Source organism: Mandrillus leucophaeus, unplaced genomic scaffold (assembly GCF_000951045.1).
Source record: "Mandrillus leucophaeus isolate KB7577 unplaced genomic scaffold, Mleu.le_1.0 Scaffold148, whole genome shotgun sequence".
In the NCBI taxonomy this organism is placed as follows: domain Eukaryota; kingdom Metazoa; phylum Chordata; class Mammalia; order Primates; family Cercopithecidae; genus Mandrillus; species Mandrillus leucophaeus.
Window position 1 is genome coordinate 2,336,124 of NW_012101454.1, and position 25,189 is coordinate 2,361,312.

The 25,189-nt window shown below is 39.4% G+C and overlaps 1 protein-coding gene across 5 annotated transcripts in view; it reads left to right on the plus strand.

Annotated features, from left to right (window-relative positions):
• DYNC1I1 (dynein, cytoplasmic 1, intermediate chain 1) overlaps positions 1-25,189 on the plus strand; it is a 340,924-nt gene that overhangs the window by 228,553 nt on the left and 87,182 nt on the right. For all 5 annotated transcript variants that reach the window (XM_011974691.1, XM_011974695.1, XM_011974694.1 and 2 more), the window contains 2 exons: positions 1,339-1,438; positions 9,942-10,067. In XM_011974691.1, the coding sequence (XP_011830081.1) occupies positions 1,339-1,438; positions 9,942-10,067 (226 nt within the window). The remainder of the gene's footprint in view (positions 1-1,338; positions 1,439-9,941; positions 10,068-25,189) is intronic.

Consider the following 25,189-nt stretch of genomic DNA (forward strand, 5'->3'; position numbering starts at 1 on the left):
TTTTTTTTTTTTTTTTTTTTGCCATTTCTAAAATCCAAATACATTCTTAAAGGACAATGTCTTATCATCATTGAGGATGCTCGAGGGAATGTAACAGAGGCATGAAAACCAATTTCAAAAGGGAGTCCTGAACATGTTCTCAATAGTAAGCAGCATCTTTAGACTGCCTTGAAGAGACAATAATATTTTGAATATATATGTTCTGCAATCTTTGTGTTCTTTTGAGAAGCCATTTTTCTATGACTTACTGATTTTGTTGGCCCTATTTCCCTCTGTGTGCTGACTCCGTATTATCCTAGGCTCCTGGCAGGACTTGTGTGTGTGTGTTTGTGTGTGTGTGTGTATGTGTATATATATACACACACACACATGGCCTGAGTTTGCAATGGCAGAGCTGAGGAAGGGTTAGCAGAAAAAAAAGTCATATTAGGTTTACTAATTAGAGCCCAAATAACTTGTTGAAAGCCAGGTCACCCAATCTGAACAAGAGCCATATAAGTTAAGTGATGCAGGGTGCAAGCCAGCAGTTGAAGCAAATGAACAGAGGAAAGGTGGGTGTAGAAGAATTTCTGAACCAAAGCCCAGGCAACTTAGGCAGCTTTTTATGCAGATCCCATAGTTCCTGGCCTAGAGCAAACATTACTGGATTTAAATACTCAGCTTGTGGAGCAACTGCATAACCAGCACTGAGTTCCTTGAAGGAGGTGTTATGGCCAGCCAAGTAAACACTGGCTAAAGTGTAATCCTCCTAGACTCAGATGCTGTTTTGGTCCGTGGCAGAAGTGATAAGTATCTGGAACATATCTGGTGAATCCTTTACTGTCTACCACGCCTGTCTCATGGTAGAAATTATCACTTACTATTGAGTGAGGAGACTACTGCTACAGTCTATCAGCATTTACAAGTAAATAAAGACATGCATATCATTTCTGGTCTAAGGACAAATAAGGTAGTATTGATATCAAAGAATCCTCTGGTGTGCTGTGCTCCCTTGATAGCAGAGATTTCTAATAAACCCTGCTTCAGGCCAGAGCCTTTCAGGGAGAGGCTCTGGCCTGAAGCAGGGTTGGAGAAAGCTTGGGACTGGTCAAGATGGGAACTTGGAACAAATCTGACATTTCATAATAGTCTTGAAAAGACACAGAAACCCTTTCTGGGCCAGGTTAGAAAAAAAGAAGACCATCTTTAGTTCTTTAATTTTGATCAGGGTATGTAGCCTAGATTAACATTTCAGCCTCAGAGAGTATTGTGTGCCAGGCTTTTGCCACATCAGTGCTTCTATATGAGCAGCATAGAGAAAGAGCTCCATATTTATCTCTGATGTTTAAATCCTCCTAGGGATGTTCAGGCTGGAGCCAATCTTTCTTTCAACCGTCAGTTCTATGATGAGCATTGGTCCAAGCATCGAGTGGTCACTTGTATGGACTGGTCCCTCCAGGTAAGAATTATTGCTGGGCTGGGACAAACTGGGCTTGTGTTCTCATGGCATTTGTATAAAAAAAAGAGATTCGTTTACTTGCCTATGATTTCCTCTCTATGCTTGTTGGTTTTTTCCCCCCTCATTTTATTGAGGTTTCAGTTTCAATTCTCTACTCAGTTATTTGTATTTATTGAGTACATACTATGTGCTAGGTACCAAACAGGAAGCCAGATTGTTCTGTCCATGAAACTGCTCCATTAAGATGACCACTGATTTCCTACTTGTCAAATCCTGTGGATATTTTTAAGCCCACATCTGTCCTGACCTTTCTTTGTCAGGCAGCTTAGTCAGCGTCCTTGTGCCTATAGAAATATCCTCTTTCCATTGAATTCTCACTACTGTCTCTACTCTCTTCTAGTACTCTGACTTCTCTAAGATTTCCTTTTCCTCTAACCATCCTTGAGGTCCCTGTGGTCATGCCCTCAACCACTGCTCTTCTTCCCAATGTGCTCTCTGCAGGAGATCTCTTCCACTGCTAAGGATTCAACCATGAATAGCCTGTTTGTATCTCCTGCCCAATCTCCCTGCTGAATTTCACTTTGTACACCAGACAAAGCCACCATTCTAGCTGTCCCATAGAATCTTAAATGAACTATTAACTCGTTATTTTCATATATCCCAAATCTTTTTTTACCTATTATATGATCTCTATGTTAAAGGCACCACAATATACCCAAGACCCTAAAGCAGAACTTTCATCAACATTGCCAACTCCCTCTTGTCTTCTAGACCCAGTCTGTCACCAAGACCTTCCACGTCTCTACTCATATATTCATCATCTAATACTATTCTTAACCTTCAAACTGATATTTCTACCTTCATGCTTGTCTACCTACAGTTTTCCCCTATGGAAATCTACCCAAACAATCTTTCTAAAATAAAAATCGCATCACTGGGCTGGGTGCGGTGGCTCACGCCTATAATCCCAGCACTTTGGGAGACCAAGGCGGGTGGATCTTTTGAGGTCTGGAGTTTGAGACCAGCCTGGCTAACATGGTGAAACCCCTTCTCTACTAAAAATACAAAAATTAGCCGAGTGTGGTGGTAAATGCCTGTAATCCCAGCTACTCAGAAGGCTGAGGCAGGAGAGTTGCTTAAACCCAAGAGGCAGAGGTTGCCGTGAGCCGAGATTGTGCCACTGCACTCCAGTCTGGGTGACGCAGTGAGACTCCGTCTCAAAAAAAACAAACAAACAATAAAAAATCTGATCTCTTCATTCCCTGGACCAAAACTCCCCATTACCCGTAAAAAGGAAGTTTAAGCCCATCAGTGTGGCATTCAGAGTGAAAGTAGGCAAATTTACCAAAAGCCAATTTGCCGAATAGCCACCTCAACTAGGTAACAATATACCAGGCACTGAGTAGGTAAGTAACATATGCAAACACACAGCCTAGTGTGGTGACATCAGAATTTGAACCTAAGCATCTGATGCCTGAGCCCACATTCTTAACAACAATGTTCCTTCCTGCAATAACAGTGACGTAAGAACAGTGAGAGAAGCAGGAATGATTACTCCTGAGCACTTATGCACAACACAGTTTCTGCTTTCTTGTTATCGATGCTTTTATTGGGAATAATAGTCATAGCTAGCTTTTAATTTATTTTTCTTCTATGCAAAGCACCATGACAGCTGCTGTGAAGGCTTTCTTATTTTCCCTTCATAACAGTCATGTGAGGCAGCCACCCTTACTATTTCCATGTCATATTTGAAGAAGTTGAGGCTCAGAGAAGCTAAGTAACTTGCTGAAAATCACTCAACTAGGGTATAGTATAGTGGGGATTTATACCAAAGTATTTTAGCATCCCAAGGCATATGCTCTTAACCACTGCTTCCCACAGAGACCTTCTGGATCTGAAACTAAAAGAGCTTGTAAAGGTGCAGAATGATATGGGGCAGATAGCAAGTGCTCTCAAAGTTCAGTGAAGGTTGGAATCTGCCTCTGGTCAGACAGCGCTTCTCAGAAGACAGATTTAGACAAATGGAGGGGAGAAGAGGGTGTTCTAGGCAGAGCTATAAAATGGATAAGTCCCAATTAATCCTATTGAAGAACAGGGGAACAAAAGAGGGGTGTAATTCCCCATAACTAGACCCTCATCAGCCATCAAGTGGTTGAATGTTCTCTCCTCTTGAATCCCTTTTTGTATCCAAACAACAAAGCACACAGTGCATGATCGTGCAGAGACTGAGACAAGCAGGGTTTGCCCAACCGCTTTCCGCCAGTGTGTGGGTGGTCTCTGAGCACGCTTGAGTGTGTGCACAGAAATCAGATCCAAGCCTGAGGAAGCACTTAGCTCAGCTTGTTCACTTGTTCAGAGTCGGGGAATTACACAGGAACCTTATCTGACACATTCCTCAAAGGCAACTACAACCTTGTTCTCGGGTCAGCTGATAACACTCCCTGAGGAGGCATGGGGTGAGGCTGGTCCCTGCCTTGCCTCAGTAGGTGATGGGCCACATTGCCCGTGGATGTGTTTCCACATAGGCTCTTGCATGATGTTTGTGTTGGAGGAAGTAAGTTGGAAATAACAGAAACTCTACCATGGAGAGACCACATTTATTTTCCCCTATTTTTGTGTGACCTACCCACCTACGCTGTGGGGGAAATGTTTGCAATTTTGAAAAATGCATTGTATATGAGGCACAAGAAAAAGAGATTAGAATGCTCAGCTCCTACATCACAACACTTCTGTGGGGTTCAAAGGACCAGGATTACATACTTATGGGATAAAGAGACTTTTTGATGGATTTAGATGCAATCCAATGATATTAAGAAAGAAGAGAGATAGAGGAACAGTCTTGGTGTGTAGTGGTGGCATGTATGTCTAGGATGATTTCCTGAATGTAACAGAATAGAACTGAGGGGAGAAAAAGGAAGAAATTATAAGGTTTCAGCATAGCTTTTTTTTTTTTTTTTGATCTCCTGGGCTTCTTAAACCAGAACACTTTAACTTTGAAATATTTACAAAACATCATCAAACATCATTCCTTGGAAGAAATCTGGGAACCTGGAGGATTATGTCAACTTTGTCACCCACTGAACATTATTTAGCACAGTGAGTCAATAATATTATCACACACCATGTGACAGAGTTTTCAGATGTGTGCAGAATCAGACTCATGATCTTACTCCCACCATGTATACTCACTTCCTCTCACATGTAAATTGCATCTTCCACTCCTGCAGTCATCCAGGATGCAAACCTGAGTAATCTTTGGCAGTTCAGTTAGTTGCTAAATCCAATCAAATTTACAATAGCAAAAAGATTACTATTGACAGCAATGCAAATCCACAAACATGGATTTGACACCTACTTTATGTCATGCTCTCTACTTCTTGCTTATGTTAGGAAACAGCTTCTTACTGGTCTCCCTAATGTCAGTCTCTATAATGTTAAGTCAGTATAAGTACTTTTACCAGATTAATCTTTGTAAAGATTACTTATACACTCTGTATCAACTTGGGCAAGTTGCCTAACTTCTCTTGGCTTAAGTTTCTTCATTCATGAAATGATGATAATAGTATCTAGCTCACAACACCTATTGTGAGTATTAAATGAATTAATGTATATAAAGGAATGATAATTTGGCTGGACACAGTGGCTTACACCTATAATCCCAACACTTTTAGGAGGCCACGGCAGGAGGATCACTTGAGCCCAGGAGTTCAAGACAGCCTGAGCAACATAGCAAAACCCCATCTCTACAAAAAATACAAATATTGGCGAGGCAAGGTGGTGCATGCCTGCAGTCCCAGCTACTTGGGAGGCTGAGGTGGGAGGATTGCTTGAGCCTGGAGGCAGAGGTTGCAGTGAGCTAAGATCTCATCACTGCATTCAAGGCTGGAAGACAGATCAAGATCCTGTCTTAAAATAAAATAAAAATAAGGGACTGATAATTTTAAAAGTGTCTGGTGCATAAGAAGCACTCAATAAATGTGACATAGTAGTGAGAAAAGCAGTAGCAGTATTATCATTAGCTGCAAAGTATGACTGCTATTTTGTCCCCCAGAATAAAATCTAAAATCATTAGCCTGTACTCAGTGACTTCCGTGATGATGCCTTGAGGCATTTCCAGGCCTTTCTTCTTTCATATAGCTTGATATAGCCTGCCTCCTAGCCACATAGTAATACTACAACCTGATGTCTATTGGACATATTCTTCTTCACTGTATTGGTCAAAAAGACTTTACCTTTGGCTACGTTAAGTAGACAGAGGAATTTACTGGGGAGTCATTATAGTGGTTAGGGAATCCATGAAAAAGATGAAGAACCAAAACTTAGAAATAGTAGGAATCTGGGCAGCTTGAGGGACCTCACCAATAAGCTGCTGTCCTTATCCAGACCCCTTTGCCAGCTCCCGGGTCCTGTGTCTCAGTTCAAAGTTTACAATATTCTGGTTAGAGAATGTGATTGGCTCAGCTGGGTCAAGTATCAACCCTGCAATTAATTAATTATCCCTGGGAAGTTAGGCTTCTATTTACTGGGGTAATCTCCAAAGAGAGATTCACATGAACCAGCCAGATACCAAGAGGGGTCTCCTGCACCCCTCTTTGGACTCTTGTCCCTACTGTCATCTGTCCTAATAACCTACCCACTTGACAAGGCTTAAGGTCTCATTTCTTCTCAGAAATCCCTTTCAATTTCTCTTACTGCCACACCCCACACCAGCTTCCATGCTTATTTATTTATTTATGTTTGAGATGGAATCTCACTCTGTTGCCCTAGCTGGAGTGCAGTGGCATGATCTCCCCTTACTGCAACCTCTACCTTCTGGGTTCAAGCGTTCTCGTGCCTCCCCATCCGGAGTAGCTGGGATTACAGGAGCAAGCTACCATGGCTGGTTAATTTTTGTATTTTTAGTAGAGACATGGTTTCACCCTGTTAGCCAGGCTGATCTTGAACTCCTGACTTTAGGTGACCCGCCCTCCTCGACCTCCCAAAGTGCCGGGATTACAGGCGTGAGTCAGCATGCCTGGCCCCATGCTTCTGCAGAACCTTGCTTCTGCCTCTATCTTAGCACATGTCATGGTCTGCTTTTGTATTTGTCTTGTAGTTATTTCTACAGGTGTCTTACTTCCCTCCACCTAATGATAAGTTCCTTTAGAGAAGAGCCTATTATTCAGGGCATCCATGTCACGTATTTTACCTGCCATGGTGCCTTACATATTTATAGGGGACACTTGAGGCATGCCACAGTGGAGAGGAAAGGACAAAGCTTTTGAAGCCCAACAGACTTCAAGTGGGGTTCTTGCTTTATCACTTATTAGCAACAAAGCTTGGAATATGTTATTTAACCCAGGCTCTGGGTTTCTTTGTCTGTGGAAATGAGTAAACCATTGCCTACCTTAGAGGGTTATGAGGACCAAATGAATTAACATATCAGTGTCTGGTACCTAAAGGGCACTTAAAACATGATGGTTCCTTCCTTTCCAGTAAATGCTAGTTTTTGTTGTTGTTGTTGTTGTTGTTGTTGTTGTTTGACAGAGTCTTACTCTGTCACCCAGGCTGGAGTGCAGTGGTGCACTCTCAGCTCACTGCAACCTCCACCTCCTGTGTTCAAGAGATTCTCCTGCCTCAGCTTCCTGAGTAGTTGGGATTACAGACACACACCACCAAGCCTGGCTAATTTTTGTATTTTTAGTAGAGAAGGGGTTTCACCATGTTGGCAAGGCTGTTCTCGAACTCCTGACCTCAAGTGATCTGCCGGCTTCAACCTCCCAAAGTGTTGGGATTACAGGCGTGAGCCACTGCGCCCCCCCAGGTTTCATTTAGTTGTTAGAAAAAATGGGCTTGAAAGCATATCTAGTAATTTCCAGGTAAAATTCTCCTAGAGTAAATATTGGATAATTCAGCCCTATGAGTAACCAAATGATCATGAATTTAGTAATTCTTTAGTAATTCTTTATATTCTCTTTAAAATAATGATTTTGAACAACATTTAAGATTAAATAATTGTTTAGTGATTTTTACTGGAAAAAGAAAATATGAGTAGTCATGTTCAAACAAACAGTGGAAAAAGACATACTAGAGGGCACCTTGAAATCCCAAAAACTTGCATGAGATAAAATTTAAATCAGTATCTTTAGGCCTTATGATCTCAGTTATAGAAATTATGCAAATGGCATTTCACTGATAAGTTTACTAAAGCACTCCCTGTTTTCTAAAGGAGTTTTAAAACTAAATAATTTTAAATATTTTTAAGTGGAAAAAGAAAAGCTGCAAGTGAGTGCCAACAATGAGACCCAGCTGGGTGATATTATTGCAGAAGCATCTGGCCGCTCCTTGGCCCCTGTGGTAGTGGTGTTGATGTTTATAGAGTTGCCTTTTCACATGTGACATAGTTAAACTTCAGATGGACAGTCTGGAGACTTCTGTGTTTATCTGGATGTTAGTTTCTTTGAATGGGCTTTGAATCAAAGGCCTTTCTTAATAGGCCTTTGATTTATCCGCTGAGGAGCGTTTTTTAATAAAGAATGATTACTTCCGCTGGTGGCCACATACATGTGTATCACTGTATGCTTATACTTCCTCTGCACAACCAGCAAGTTGTAACTCTCTGCAGCTTTCTTTAGTTGAGGCTGCTGGAAGAATGAATAAGACTTAGATTTAGTTATTTTTAATAGAAAAAAAGATCCGTGTTCAAATTCATAAAGACAATCTTCCATAAAATATATGTATAGAATAATGAAAAAAGAGGAAAAAAATAAATTATAAGAAGAGAGTAATATGATCTGCTATAATCCTGATGCTGTACTTAATAGGGCTGCCTTTTGAGACTTCTGTGTAGTAATGACATTTTCATGAAATGTGTCCTAACTCATAAGTACTTCCTATGAGATTTGTCCTTAGTTTATTTAATAACACTCAGGACAGAGTTGATGTAGGGTGAGTAGGTCTTTCTAATACCTAGAATCACTATAGAGTCTTTCTTGTTATTTTACTGGGTATGCTTCTTGCATTTAAGCCTTTAATTATTAGCATTGTTTGACAACAAAGGATGAAATAAAAAGCCTTTCTATTGAGCACATAATTACTAAAATTAAAAATTTTAAATAATTAAAGAAATTTTGGCACAAGTTTATTATGTGCTAGGAATTGACCCTGGATTCAGAGGTCAATAAAAACCAGTCCCTACACTCAAAGAGCTTACAATCTAGTGACAAGACATAGGTATAGAAAAAAAAATTATAATGCATTTGACAGGTGCTTTAATTGGCAGGGCAGACACATAATACTAAGGGAGTTGATAATAGGCGAGGAAGGAAGTGGTTGGTTAAGTCAGGATTGTCTGGAGGACTTGATGCCTGTGTTGAGTCTTAAAGGATGAGTTAATTATGTAAACAACACATAAGAGGCATCCCAGTGAGAGTGAGTATGAGACTTATAGGTACATAGATGTACCTGTGTGCCTCAAAACTAGTCCAGTGAGGCTGGGTCATAGGGTGTGCGAGGTGGGGAGAAAGAGGGAAGGTTGTAGGAGAGTAAGCAGGGAAGGCAGAAAATGACAGATTATTAAGGATCCTATGTGACCTGCATTTTGCCTTGAAAGTAATGATGAGCCATTAAAGTATTTTAAGCTGAGAAATTACTTAGCCAAATGTATATTTTGTAAAGTCTTCCTGATAAAGGATGAAGAATGGAGTAGGTCAGTGTAGGAAGCCATTTATGAAACTGTTGCCTTCATCCAGATAAGAAATTAAGTTAGCAGGCTCTGACCTTAAAGATAGAAAGAAAATATTCATTTAAAAGGTATTAAGGAATTAGGGAAATTTAGTAAATGGGAATGAGAGAGAGAAAGAAGTAAAAATAAATGTAGAACAGCTGGCCTGGGCCAGGCACATGTTAGTGCAAGATGCTAAAATAGGGAACACGGAGGAACCGTAGGTTTCGTGTGGAAGTCAATGAGCTCATTTTTCTATGTGTTGCAAGTGATGTGTCTATGGGCAATCCTGAGCAATCCCCACTATGAAATGAAATCTGCATTTCAGAGAGAAATTAAGCCTAGAGATATAGATTTGAAAATTACCAGCATGTTAAGCTTACTAAAGCCACTGGAGTAGATGAACTTACTCAGGGAGAACAGGCCTCCTTGGAATATATGTAATAGAAGGAGAACTGGCAGGAACTGAAATGAGAAGTCAGGGAAGAAAATCAGGAGAGAAAGATGTAATGGAAGCCAGTACTGGAGCAGGAAGGGAGTAGCACAAAGTGTCATATAATACAGAGAGGTAAAGCGATGTTTGTAGTTTGATAGTTACCAGTGAGTATGACAACCACATACGGAGTGTTGGAGGCAGAAGAAAGACTGCAGGAGGTTGCAGCAATAAGCTGATACTAGGTATGCCAGAACATAGAAAGCACCATTTACACTATGCAGTATACCACGTGTACGTAGGAATAACGAAGTTTTCCTTGTGTTGTCATCTTAGCATAATTCGTCTTTGTGACCTCTTCCATTTAGTACCCTGAGCTGATGGTGGCTTCTTACAACAACAATGAAGATGCTCCCCATGAACCAGATGGAGTGGCCTTGGTTTGGAACATGAAGTTTAAGAAAACCACACCAGAATACGTCTTCCACTGTCAGGTAGGAGTCAGCGTAGTAAAAATAACTTACAATCTCCTGCTAGACCAAATATAGTTTGTGCTGTATTGCATCTGTCTTATGCTGAGAGGAAGAACTCAGTTTAAAAATGAAATTGTTGACAATTTTGGAAAATTTACCCACAGTAACCTAATGTTTTGGGAAAGTGGCAACCCGCTCCCCCCCGCCCCCGCCCCAGACAGTTAGGAAGCTTGGCTGGGGACTGTGTGCCATTTTCTTTCTATTTAAAACAGCCCCCATGAGGATGAGTTTATAAAGACCTCACACTTACGAAGAAATCGTGGTGTGCCACTTCCTCTGCTTAAAAGCAACATATGCTTGCCCACCCACGTGGACATCCTCAGAGCACTACCATTTCAAGTCTCCTACTCTCTTGGAAATGCAGTTCAGTGGATTTTGCCGATTTTAAGTTTGTGGGCGCCATATTGCTTAACAGATAATACTTTTGTAGCCGGCGTGGGGCAAGACTTACCACCCATATTTCTTGAGTTACTTGGAAATACAGATGCTGTTTCTGGTTTGAAAATGCAGAGCTAATTTCAAATATGTTTGTATTTTTCATTCCTTCTCTCTGCGGACACGTCTTCTCTTCCACTTGACACAATACAGGCTGAAATTATGGTACCCTTGGACACGTTCAGCATTGCTCTGTTGCCATGACTCTGCCTAAATAATAGGCCTCAGCATAGGCCAATACACCAAACCTTTTATTAATGCTCCTATCCTGTGATTATGCATAGGCAAATAAAAAACAAACATTTTAGCTCAAAATTGCAGTTTCTCAAATGTTACAATTCAGAGGTACTGAGTGGCAGATTACTCTGAATACAAATACATCATTTGAAAAGGGTGGGTAAACCTGTTGATTTTTGGAAGCTTAGTGCCATTTTCTATCTAAGAGCCAAGTATCTTTTTGAACTAAAATATGTTTAGACTTTAGAGCATTATCAGATATAATTTGGGGAATAGGAGCTGCTGGAATAGAGTCCCAGCCTCAACCTGATTGAGTAACTTCTAACTCTGGCCATGTTTTTCTAATTTGCTATCTCAAAAACAACTTAACAAGAAGTCTAGGTCTGTATGGTAAATAACCTTTATTTTCTGAGCCTTTGAAATAAGAACGGTTCTTTCTTTCTCTTTTTCTTTTTCTTTTTTTTTAAGATTTTCAAGTCAGCTTGATATGCTCCTTCTGTAATCATAGAAGCACAAAATCCTAATTTTGTTCAGTTTTACAAGGTTTGCTAAACTCCCAGGAAAATACTGTGAGGGTTAAGAAATAAAGAAAAGCACATTTTTGAAAAACAGTGCCTTTTATTTTGATATTACAGGAAGTATATCTTTGATTTAAAAAATCTAATAATAATACATTATTATAATCAATATGCATGATCTTTATTATGATTTTTAAATTTTAATTATATTAACTGACTACAGGTTTTAGGAATCAACTGTAAATTACTTGTTTTGCCACATGACAATAGTTAATACTAGTATTAATTGAAAGGGCATTCGTGTGTGTGTGTGTGTGTGTGTGTGTGTGTATCTTTGGAACCATTGACTAAACATTTCTCCAACAATTTTTTTTTTAGTTTCTCCCTTAATGATCCAATATATGTCATTGAGAAGAAAATACACTCATGATTTCAAAAAAAGCAAGAGGTACCCTAAATATATTAACAAGGTAGTCATACCAGAGTTACCAAAAGATACTGAGTAAAATAGTTGATTCCAAAAACTTGTAGTCAGCACTTTGATACACATGATACTCATGAAGTTGGGATAAAAGCCAGGTAAATATCACTGGCTGCCAAAGAAAAACAAAATTGCTGTGATATTTAGTATTTCTGAACTGTTGGGAGATCAAATCAGGAAACATTCAGCAGCCAGGGAAGTCCTAGATAAAATAGTGATGGAGGTTAGGTAGACGGATAAGATAATAAAGGCAATTTGGTTACCGTTGTACTAAAGTGTGATACCTGTAGCAATATCTACGTGTTTCTGTATTTTAAATTTTCCCAACACTTCTGCCTTCATGATCTCATTGATTGTACAACAGAGAGGTAGGAAAAATGTTATTATTCTCTTTTTCCAGTTGAGAGATTTTATACTTTAGAGGTTACCCAGCTAGTGAACAGTAGAGCCAGTCCTGGAACTGAGGCTTATTCTATCGCATACATCGTGCCATCACCCAGGCTGCCTTCTGAAAACGTGAGCAGACATGGGACTTGATAGCAAAGGCTGTACAGCCCATTCAAGGTATATTTTTGGCCACGTACCCTTATAAGGTATTGATTAGACATGGTTCTAGACATGGCTATCTTTACCACCTTCTAACCCTAAATGGAAATTTAGAGATCCCACAGAATTAAAATATATATGTGAAAAAACCAAAGCCCTCACTCACTGACCTATAACTTTCCTTCTATGTCCTATCTGATCTTTGCTAAATCTTATTACAACTGGTCCTTTCTAGACACTAACTCAGGGAAATCAAGTCTTTTTAACGTGCTTCCACATTCTGCTGTGATGTTCTGATAATTTCAAAACTAGACAATACATTACTTAGAAAAAGGGCAGAGGTAGAGAGTAGCAAGAGTACCTCATGATGACTGTACTTTTATAATTTTGGAGTAATTGCATTAGCTATTCATTTCCTGCTGATCTCTGCTGATTCTTCATATTTTTAAAAAGTGTATAATTGTAAGCAAAACCAATGGATCAGAAAAGAATTGTTTCAGTCAGTGGAAAGCAAATGCACAAGAAACAGACATCAGCTCCATGGTGTTTTGTAAAGACTGACAAGCTTTTAGCCTACTCATAAAAAGGTTTTAGTATACAGTTTCATTTCTCTCTGTTATGGATAGCAAGGCCAAAATATATCTTCTACTGTCACGGGCAGTTTTGGTGTCTTTACTAAACTGAATTTTTAGTATGAGCTCTGGTCCTGCATTTTCTATTTTTATTTCAATAAAAACTGTCTATACTTGGAAAATATTGGTGGACCCTGCATAGAAATCAGCCACTCAGCCTCATAGCACACTCTGGCAGTGCTCCTGCTGTCTTCTGTAGTGGCTTCCCCACACTGTCATTAGATTATGTGTCTGACCACCCTGCATTGCTTACCCTGGTGTGGTCTTTCTCTTTTAAATGGAATGAATAGAATCAGAAATATATACCTTAGAATTATCTGCATTGAGGTAAATGGAAAAGCTATGTTTAGAGTCTTAGCTTGGTCAGAGGTTTTTATTTTTACTTTTACTTTTTCCTGATTTGGTTTCTTTGTTCTTGGCAATCTCTTTTAGAGGAGGATCTGACAATGACCTGAAACTGACAATGACCTGAAACCCTTGCAATTTCAGGGCAAAGCAGAATGCGAAGTAGGTAATATCAGCTAACCTCATTTGTGTCAGTGTTTAAAGCCCTCAGTCTTTATTCCTACATGGGCTTCACTTCCCATTAAGATTCTATAAAGGGTGCAGATGTCATTGCTGCACATGGCCTCAGCTGCCCAGTGTTTGATTCTGTATGAGGTTCCTGCTAACCTCAAAGAGAGTTCCACCTGTGAAGAGTGACGGTAACATAGGAGGGAGTGTGGGCTGGTGGTTAGGACAGGGACAGAAAGTTGGGACTTGGAGTTCCATTCCTAGCTGACCACACTGCTGAGTGACCCTGGGTGAGTCATGGGGGCCTTATTGTTGTGTTTCCCAATCCCATGCAAAGAAGACTTTCTCTAGTCTCTAGTGTAATTGTAAAGTTTATTTCAATAAACCTTGTTTCTTCCTCCATCAATTTTTGGCCCTCCTCCAACCCAGTTGTGGTCTGCAATCCAAATCTACAAAACAGCTGTGAATGCAAAGATGTAAATTAATTGACATTAATTTTATAAAGTATATTTTGACCAGAGAAGTGTTAAAATCTCCTTAAGGATTTTTATTTATTTTTTTAAATGAAAAGAAGAGTAACTTGCTTATGGCCCAGCTGATAAAAAGAAAAAGGCATCTTATAAGCTTTTCTCTTGCCTAGGCTAAGAAGTGGTGATTACAGATCAAAAAAGAGAAATAGATAAAAGAATAGAAAGTTCTTTGACAATTACTGCTTCATATTTAGTATGAATTCCTGGGATTCAAAATGAAAGCACATAGTAGGTGCTTTATAATTGCCAGATAAACTCCATGGCTAAGAATATGAAAACCAGAGTGAGACCTAAACAGTTTTCAAATGTGATATTCAAAGTACCTCAGGATGGGAAAACAGAATAGGAAACCTCAACCAGTGTAACATAGATTATCATACACATTTTGAAGAATAAAATCATGGAAAATTTAAACTTACTTTTGACATAAAGTTAGAATTAAACTCTTACGTAAAAGATACAACTTACATGGATCAGACCAGAGAAATAGTGCCACAACGTTGCTACTTTGCGCCTTTCGGAAAAGACATAAGGAAATACCAGTGTACATGCCAAAATGAAATGCAGACATCCCAAAACACTTCTTTTCTGCCAATTTAGTATGACCAATCCGATGAGCTAGACACTGATTCTTATTAAATCAAACAGCAGGAATTTCATTTTGCTTTGCCCAGGAAGCTGGAAGCAGAAAACCTGCCTCTCCGGCTTTCTTTCTTTATCTACCCTCCTCTAGAGTCTTCTCCAAAAAGCAACTCATGAAGAAGCAGAAGTGATCATTGGGACACATCTAGGGATGTTAGAATTATCAGCTGGATTCTAGCAAAGAGATCGTATTCTAGGTGATTCCTCATCTGAAAACAGCAATGACGGAGATTATTTCTATACCAAGTGAGCTATTTGATGCAGAGGATGCCATAAGAATACACCTTTAAACAAGTTGTTTTAAAATCGTTTTATTTGTCTTGCCATGTCACATTGCAAATGATCAAGCTAGAATTTCAGATCATTACAAAAACTGAGCCTCTTATTAGCATTTGCTGCATCCCATTAATGTGCACACATGTTGTCAACACAGAACTCCAGCACTGCTGATTCTGTCCAGTTGCCTAAATGCCCTTCCCTTCTCTCCCTATCCACTATGCTACAACTGTCTGAACCGGGATTTCTCCAGTGTGATTCATTCAGGAATTATCCTGGGAATTACGGATGCTGTGCAGTGAGAGCCAGATTGCAATATGAGCACGTTTTCTGGCCTGTCCCTCCATTCCCTTCAATACCCACCCACCTCCAGCCATTCACTGAGGTGAGAGAAGGCTTAGTCTCAGGAAGATGGGTGTTCTGAGGAATCTGGGTTGAATACAGATGGGATTCTAGCTACCTCTTAAGATTATAATGAGGGTAATAGAAACAATATAGTTATATTAGTCTGCTCAGGCTGCTATAACAAAATAACATTGACTGGGCAGTTTATAAACAACAGAAATTTATTTTTTACTGTTTTGGAGTCTGAGAAGTCCACGGTCAAGGAGGCAGCAAATACTGAGCTAAAATGAGATCAGTATTTTAATAACTGGTAAGGTTATACTGTGTGTATAGCCTTACACATGATATATTCTGTGAGAACTCTCTTCTTGGCTTGCAGATGGCCACCGTCTTGCTGTGTCTTCACATGGCGGATGGAGAGAATGAGCTCTCTGATATCTCTTATAAGGACTCTAATCCTATCCTATCAGGTCCCTACCGTTATGACCTCATAACCTTCATTACCTCCTTCTAGTCCCTGTTTCCAGATACAGTCACATTGAGGGTGAGGGCTTCAACATATGAATTTGGTCGCGATGGGGGGAAGTACAATTCAGTCCATAGTAATTGGTGAACTTGCTTTGAAATGATAAAAGTATTCTCTTTACATCTGTTTGTTTTATTATTATTGCATGGTGGTCACGTGGGAAGAAGCTTAAACCTTGGCATTTTTATTTTTCTTGCTAGGATATATTCCTGAAGAAATTTCACCTAACTTAGATTCATTCATTTACCCATTCATGTGTTCATTCATTCAACAACTATTTTGGAGGTACCCACCATGGCCAGGCCCTCACAGCAATGATAGGCTGGAGGTGAGACCCTCTCCACAAGAGCCCTTCAGTTTTCCCCAATCCCAACCATGCTTAATTTTCCATCACCTGACTGACTTCTCTCAATTATTTCTATTGCCTGGGCCGTGTTCACATTGGTCAAATTTATATGTGTGTTCTTTATATTAAAATGCCGATTGATAGAGGGAACTTGAGACAATTCCAAAGTTCTCTCATCCCGACTATTTAACCATTTGTTTCCTAACTAAATGATGATGAGGCATTTTCTGAGTTCTGGGAGAAAGTTAAGTACATAGTGGTTAAGAGTGAGCTATAAAGCCACACAGCCTGGAATTATAATTTGGATTCTACCACTTAGAAGCTCTGTGACATTGAGTGAGTCAAACAGTTGTTATGAGACTATGATAAATAAATAAACGTGATGTGTTTAGTGTCAGGCCCATAGTAAGTACCCAGTTAGTGTCAGCAATAGTTATTATTGAATATACAAGAATGAAATTCAAAATATTTAGCAATCTTTGTGTATTGTCCAAATAGTGTGGATGTGACCTCCCTCCTTAGTTGCTGAATGGGGGGTTGTGACTGAAGGGTTCTCCAGGGAGGTACCAATTCGTTCAGGCAGCAGGAGAGTGCTGGGGGCAGGTAGAGAAGGGCATCTTACCAATGAGTGCAAAATAAGCTCAGCATTTGTTGTTGTTGTTGTTTTTCATTTTTTAGACAGAGTCTCGCTCTGTCATGAGGCTAGAGTACAGTGGCACGATCTCGGCTCACTGCAACCTCCAACTCCCAGGTTCAAGCGATTCTCCTGCCTCAGCCTCCCAAGTAGCTGGGATTACAGGCACACACCACCACGCCCGGCTAATTTTTGTATTTTTTGGTAGAGACGGGGTTTCATCATGTTGGCCAGGCTGGTCTTGATCTCCTGACCTAGAGATTCTCCTGCCTTGGCCTTCCAAAATGCTGGGATTACAGGCGTGAGCCATTGCACCCGGCTGAGCTCAGCATTTTGATAACCCATAAGGTTATACTGTGTGTATGGCTTGAATATCATCCTGTTATTGTGCTTTTGCCACATTCGAGGTACAGATGCATTGGATTCCTTGGCTTGACTACTCACACTGATGGCCCCATGCCCCGGCTTCATAAATGAACCCTTTTGTATCTACATGGCTCACGTGGCTACAATGAATTATTTAGAGACTAACTGGCCATTTGCCGTGCTTAACACACTCTGTAGGCTATGAAGCAAGAAAAAGGATGATGGGGCTGACCAATGTTTTCTACTTTCATTTAATACCAGTTTAGCATATCTGTTAAGAGCTGTCCCTCTTAGAGACACGTATGACCCAAGGACCCTTTGGTAGGACTTCCATTCTCTGAACTATCGGGTTATGCATTTTCTTTATCCTACAACATTTTCATATAGGCAAGAGCAGGTTTAAAAGAATACCAGGTGGTCTGAAAGGAAAGAGAAGTCTCAGAAGGGCAACACCCTTCCTCAGAGATATGTGCATGGGGGACCTCCTTTCAGGAAAGGAACGAGTATGGAGCAGAAGTGGGCTGTAGTTGCCCCAGGCCAGATGAGTACCCACCAAGAGTGGACAGAGGCCACTACCACCTCCGAGAGGGATACTTGTACATTGCTTCATCTTGTTTATATTCTAGGGATGGAACCACTTCTAGACTCCAGACCATCTATTTTTTTTTAAATATAGCTTTTTCCCCCTCTGCAAACTAGGTCCACACTTTCTCATTTGTGTGCGTCTTTAAGTTGCCTAATATTGTTGGATGAATGGGGCTTTTTGAACACACTGTGTTATTAATAAATACAGAGACTCATATTCTCCAGGAGTCACGTTCTTATTTTAATTCATTTTAGACAGTGGCTTTGAGCAAAACTTAATTTTTGGAATTATTTGAAAGCATTTACTATTGTAGAGAATTTCTACAAATAGAATCATCTTTACTTCCCGGGGAAGTTTTCTAACCTTTGTTGTAACAAATAGTCTATACTTTGCTTTTTCCATTTTTATATCTGGTTGTTTATTTTTCAATGGTATGTTCATTATTTGCCAAAGAATTGAACAAGATGTTGCTTTTATTAGGTGAAAAATTTATCTTCGTTAATTTTTAACTCTAATCTCCTTGAAAATATATTGAGTTTACGTCGTATATGCTACAAATTATTGTATCCATAATTATTTTATAACTTCACTGTTTTTTGTTCTCTAAAGCTGGTATATTTTTTCCTTTTGAGTTTTTAAACAAGTATTTCCAGCACCTATGAACAATAAGTTATGTAATGCAGCATTACATCTTTGCTTCTTCAATAACTTTGTCTAGTGTTATGTTGAGTAGTTGAAATTAAATTAAAATCCTTATTTCCTTAAAATGTTCATGATAAATATGGTCTTCTGAAAACTACAAAGAATAGGAGCAAAAACTGTACCCAAGTGCTCATGCTCACATAAATGCATGCGCGCGCACGCACACACACACACACACACACAACCAAGACTCAAATCCTAGTCAAAAGCTATATTTCACAAAAGAGAATTATAGTAACATTGATGGTTTGCCAAAACCTCAAGCAGTGACAAAATCCACAGTGTCCTGAAAGGGATGCCTTTGCAAAACCATGCCTCTCCAGATGGTTTAGATTAGAGATGTTTAAAAACACATGGCAGCATTAGTTTGGTTTAGAATTCATCGTTAATTCAGTAGATAAAATAATGCAAATTTGAAACCCTATCCTGTCTATCAGAAAAATCATCAAATCTTATGATTGCTCTTAGGAGGGGTTGGTATGTGATGTGTTGCTTTTTAAATTATCTAATTGAAATAATAAAATTAACCAAAAAAAGTAAAAAGAGGATTAAAATATAAAAGTATGAGTAAAAACTTTCTTCCCTACAGAATATTTCTTCCTATAAGCTGTCATATCCAATCAGTTTGTATGGGATTCGACAGCCAATTGTCATTTCCTGAGATATATTCTGTGAAGAGGTTGTGTTACAGAGACAGCATGAAAAAATGGAAAAAATAATTCCAGAGCATCATGCCAAGAGAAGCCAAAATGTCCTTGAAGACCGCAAAGGGTTGCCAGGATCCCTTCACCTTGCTAATAATAGCAGATAAGCAGCTTACGCACACGTTTTTCCTTTGGCTTATTTAGCTTTCCCTCCTAGACACTTTCTAAAAGAGAGTGCTCTCAGTCCACATTTTAGTAAATTATTTTGCCTTATCTGTGATTTTTCATCTTGGGTGGGGGCTCTTTGTGAACAGTGATGTTGTATATTGTGTTATCTGACACAAGACGTATAGTAGTTTCCCCAGGACCCTAAAAGGCTTCATCACTAAAAGCTCGGCTCCCACTGTCCCCTTCTTTATGTCTAAAATCAACAGTATCCCACCCTCTGCTCCCACAGTTGGACAGCCGGCAAACAACTCCTGGAAAAGAACTGCTGTATGGGAACAGTATTAATTTAATGATGTATATTATTGTGTATCCTACCAGCAGCACAAATGAAAGCATTCAGCAGATATGTTAAAATTGCCACTAGAAGAATGCTCACTCAAGGACTCAAAGCCTTTCAGAAAATCCACACAGGGAAAATATGGGACAAAGATTCTACAAAAATAGATTCAGAAGTTCTCAAAACACCGTTGCTAGGCTTTGAAGGGCTTGACTCTCAAAGTGGCCCAGTATTTACTTCCCCCTGAAAGTAACACATTTTGAGCATTTTTCCAAACATAAAAAGTAGAACTGTAGCTTCTAACGGCTAAAGGAGCTCCACTATCAAAGTAAACATGCTTCTTTGGCAGCAAGGACACGTGCGCGTGAAGAAAACTAGAGGGGAGCAGAAAGGGTAGGAAGGTCCCTGTCACAGGAATTGGTGTGGATTCATGAGTATTTCAACTGTAGATTTAATTTTGTTTTAACCATAGAGAAAATGTGTTGGCCAACCTTAACAATTGATCAACAGTTCTGCATATAGCCCCACTTAATATGTGTAACTGGAGATCTATTTTGTTGTTTCATCTAATAATCAATTTTTTAAACAAATGGGAATGGATGATGACTTGGCAGGGGAAGATGCAAGCATTTGAGAGAATCCAGGCACTTTATCACAGGCATAAATGACACCATGCCAACCTATCTCCAAAAAACTTGTTGAAAAGACTTCACTTTTGGAGCAGATGCTCAGAGGAGAGAAAACCCCACCTGAGCCTTTCTCCGCTCTCCCCAGTCACACTCCTCACGATGACCCTGACATGTTTTATTGCATGTTTTTTTGTGTGCTTTGTCAAATTTGTGAGTACTTGGCTAATTTTCAGAACAGAATTTCACTGGATGATCACTTCTCTATATTGAAAACTGCTTTACATAAATTTCGTGCCTTTAGAACATTCCAATGTGTTCCTCCCTTTGTATGAGGGATTTTGAGCCAAGTTTTGTAAAACATCACAAGTTTAGACAACATGGACAGAGAAGGCCAATTCTCAAATGAGATATGATTTACTAAAGAAGACCAGGATAATTAAATGATTTTTTTGAAAAACAAATCATCACAGTCTCCAAACTATCCTTTGTGTCAATAGGAATTTTCACTATATCAGGTCCTCTGATATGACAGCTGCTGATTTGGGACACTGTTACAGAAGTGAAACAGAACACCAATGCTGTGTTATAACTCAAACTTGTAATTAAACATCTGGGACCTGCCTGCTTTAATGAAGAGTTAAGAATATTTGGTTGGCTGTGTATCATATCTCTAAACTGATACTACTGTGATTTAATCATTACACATTGTGTACATGTATGAAAATATCACATGTACCCCCCAAAATATGTACAACTATGATATGCCAATAAAAAATACAAAACAAAAACAAAAACAAAGATTGAAGGACTTAGAAACTATTTATTTTCTCACATTATTCTTTTAGTTAGCAAGTACTCTTTTTTTCATACACAGTGCAAAGAGAAAAAAAATACCCTTCATTATTTTGTTAAAATTTCACTAGTTAGCTAGTATTTGTGTTACAGGAATAATGTCAAAATAAATGGGAAATAGGCTCTGTGAACCTTTCAGACCTGTATTATTCCAAAACTAAATTTAAAATGTTTGTTCTTAAAAGCCTTTACGAATTCTTAAACAACGTCTGTATCATGGATACTTACCCTGAGGGATCCAAGAGTGTTGAATCTTGCCTACCAATGGAATGAATTCAAGCCATAAATATATTACTTGACTGTTCTCCACCTCAAAACTCTTCTAAAGCAAGGGAGGACAGAAATGGGAAGGTAAATAATATAGTTCATGTTTTATATTCTGCATAGTTCCTGATGAAAACCCTTGGTGAGCTGTATGTGTGACTAGTTCATATTAATAATGGTTTGGGTGCAAAATTCGGAGACAGCGAAGAGTTGCAAAGTATACATCAGGAGAAATGAAAGTGTAGAGGTAGGGTAAGGCTTTCCATTGTTACCTGCATAACATAATTTGCCATACCCTTAGGTTGATGGCAGATCAACCCAGTGAAAAAACACTCTAAGCCTCTGGGTAGTATTTTTAAAAGAAGACTAATGGATTTTTACTGCGTAGTTCACATGTATCAAAGTAAGAAAGATGACGCCTTGGAAAACAGGCAATATCAGTTGAAGCAAAGCATAGTATAAATGCCAAGACCTATATTAGAATTTATATATGCCCAAAGCCTGTTTACTTGGAGCCTGAATTCTCACTGGCTCTGAGCCTGAGGGGCCATGATCCATTTCTCTGGTTAAGCTAGGTCAGTACCACCTGTGTTCCTACAGTGAAGTCAGAGCTGCTGAGATCTGTGTACCCTCCAGCCACTGTATTTATTATTCCACTTGGGAATGCTCTGCCCTTGAAGGCTCATCTGACCAGGGTGGGATCACAGGCAGCAGGTATGCCATGAACAACAAACCCATATTCTTAACATATGTTTAATTTGAGTAACTCTCCTCCTTTAAAATACCTCTTGATTCTAAATCCACATCCTGATTTGCCCACTCTTGTTACCATTTTCTGCTGCCTGTTCTGAATTAATCCTTTGAGGTGGTCATTCCCCGGAAAGAAAAAAGGAAAATGAGAAGAGAGATGCAAAGTTGGGAATGTGAATGAAAGAGAATGGGAGAGAGCAGAGGGAAGGGGATCATTAACTAGAGTCTGCTTTCATGAGCTAGATTTTCTTTGAGCTGTATAAGAAAGGAGAGGTAGAGGAAGAAGAGAAATAAAAAAAAAAGTGCTTGAAAGGTTATCCGTTAATATCCCTACTGAAGAATGAAAATCATTTTTTTTCAGTAGAGCTCAATTTACAGATTATTTTCATTTCTCTGTCGTACTTCATCTCAAAGAATTGATATAATCTAAAAAGTGGTTAAAATTATTAAAATAGTTTCCATAGTAGAAAATTAAATGATTTTACTAACTGTCAAAGTCAGTGTTTAAACTGAGATAATTTGAATTATATTTTATATAGTGATCATGTCACTGGGATGTCTAAACATTCTTTGGAAAAGTAATAATCCCTGATTCTGATTTCTCATCAACAGAAAACTGACTAAGGGTTAAGATTATTAGCCACCAATTGCTATTATTTGCAAAAAACCTAAAGAGAAGGCTGGTTTTCATAAAGATTTTTGAATTTAAATATATTCTCCACTTTGGAACAATTAACCCTTTAGCAGACTTTCTACATTTTTCTTAGGTATATTTTCTGCTCAGAGGGTCATGAAACTGCTTCAAATACTTGATTTAAAATATATTTGAAAGTTAAATAGCAATATATTATGCTATTAAATATAAGACGGCAAAATATTATGTTGCTTCATAACATCAAATTTGTTTTCTGTCTATCTATCTATCTGTCTATCTAGCAATCAATCAAATACAGGTTTTCCTAGGCCACAGCAGACTGGTTTTTAAATGAAGTCATATTAACAGTGTAAAACGTATTTCTCTGGTCCTCACCTCATTTGAAACTTAGGCCCTCTGGGGTCTTCACATTCTCCCACGTTTTTCCTGGGAGTTCTCAGAGGGTGTTGCAAATGTGTTCATGAATAAGGTTCCAATGACTGCCCATGAAGCTAAAAGCAGCTTGCAATGACTCCAGCACTCAAGCCCCAAGGCCTTGCCCTCTGCCGTGTCCCCATTAGCATCGGAGGGCTGGCCTCACTCACTCCAGAGCAAGCTCCATCACTAGGTGCTGGTTTCCATTGCTGCAGTGCCATTGCTGCTGATGATGCTCCAGACCCCTGAGTAGTCCTGGGCCTTCCAGAACTGAAGCCAGCAGTCAGGGCATATTCCATGAAGGAGACAAAATGGATTCTCTCCCCCAAAGTGTGTATTCTTTGTCTGAAGGAAACCTAAACACACAGGCTGGATACTCCACTTGTTCATAACAAATACAGTCTTTTCTGTTGTTCCAGTAGCACCCTTTTGCAAATAGAGCTCTGCAGACTTCTCCCACTGATCAGCTATTCATGCCTTTCACACCGTGAACACTGCTTAAACTCAAACCTGGCTACCTGTTTAATTATATTTCAAGTTGGAAATGTAATGCCGTTTACCTCAACACTGAGGCAGATGACTTTTTTTTTTAAAAAAAAAAATAGAGTTTGGCTCTTTATTGTCCAGGTTGGAGTGCAGTGGCGTGATCTTGGCTCACCGCAACCTCTGCCTCCCGAGTTCAAGCAATTCTTCTGCCTCAGCTTCCCAAGTAGCTGGGATTATAGGCATGAGCCACCATGCCCAGCTAATTTTGTATTTTTAGTAGAGATGGGGTTTCTCCACGCTGGTCAGGCTGGTCTCAAACTCCCGACCTCAGGTGATCTGCCCATCTCGGCCTCCCCAGACGACCTTTTATTCAGAGCAATTCAACAGATATTTGTTGAACCTAGCACTGTGCTAGGTACTGAGGCCACAATGATAAATACGACCTTTTCCTTGCCTTTGAGGAATCTGTCCCTGCCCCACTAGGTCAAAAGCAAGAACAGGTGATCTGAGGTAGAATGCATGGTACAAAACAAATAACTAGTGAGTGGTTTACCCAGAACACCCCAGCCGCTGCATTGTCACCTGACTTAAGGTGGATGGTGGAGTGGAGGTGGGAATGGTTAGGTTCGTTTGTGGAAAAGGGCTTTGGAAGTCTGAGCTAGCTCACATTAGGAGGGAGGCGACCTCACATGAAGAATACCTACCTCCTACCTCAAGAGCCTGCAAATGTTTGGGGATGACTGGTGAACCACAGGTATTCCTAAGGCTGGTTCTTATTAGGCAGGGAAAACTAGAAGCCTCGCTTTTCCTCATCCTTGCTGTGGAATGAAACTAATAAAGTCCGTTACTATTTAGACAAGTGAGTGAACGCTGTTTGTTTGAGAGATACTGTTCCTGGGGAGGGTCTGACCAGTAGAAGCCTCTGAAGGGCTTTTTGGGGGTAGAGAGAGAGCCCAGCTAGAGGGTGGTTCAAGTAATGTAAGAATCAATGGCAACTCTGTTAATGTCATTAGGTTAAACCTACCTAATCAAAATCATAAGGAAAGCCTTACCTTTGCATACATATTTTTTTTGTTGTCCAAATAAAACAAGTAGCCCAAAATCTAGCACAATGACTGTCTATACAGGGCTGAATATCTGTAAAAGAAAAACACCTAAAAGAAGTTTGCATTGCCAGATGCTTGGCATCATGTAATCAAAACATTTTGAATGTATTTTAAAATAGTCTTCCAGATGTGTGACAGCTTTCAGCTTAGCTACAGTCACTATCTACATTTTGGAAGGGGAGTGGAAAACTGAGTTCGTTATTCAAATCATACAGGAAAATTGAATCCTTATTGCCTTCCAAGTCTGATTGCCTTGGGAAAAGGTAGTTTTATTTTATTTTTTGCCTTTCTACCAATTTCTTCAACACTGTATTTGACCTGACAAATGTAAACACAGTAGAACTTTCCACAGTACCTTGCATTTGCCATAAGAAAGATGTTATTACCACCAAGGGTAACATTTCTTGACTGTGAAGTAGTCTAGTTATTTAGAATTCAACTTTTATTTTGTGCTTACTTTCCC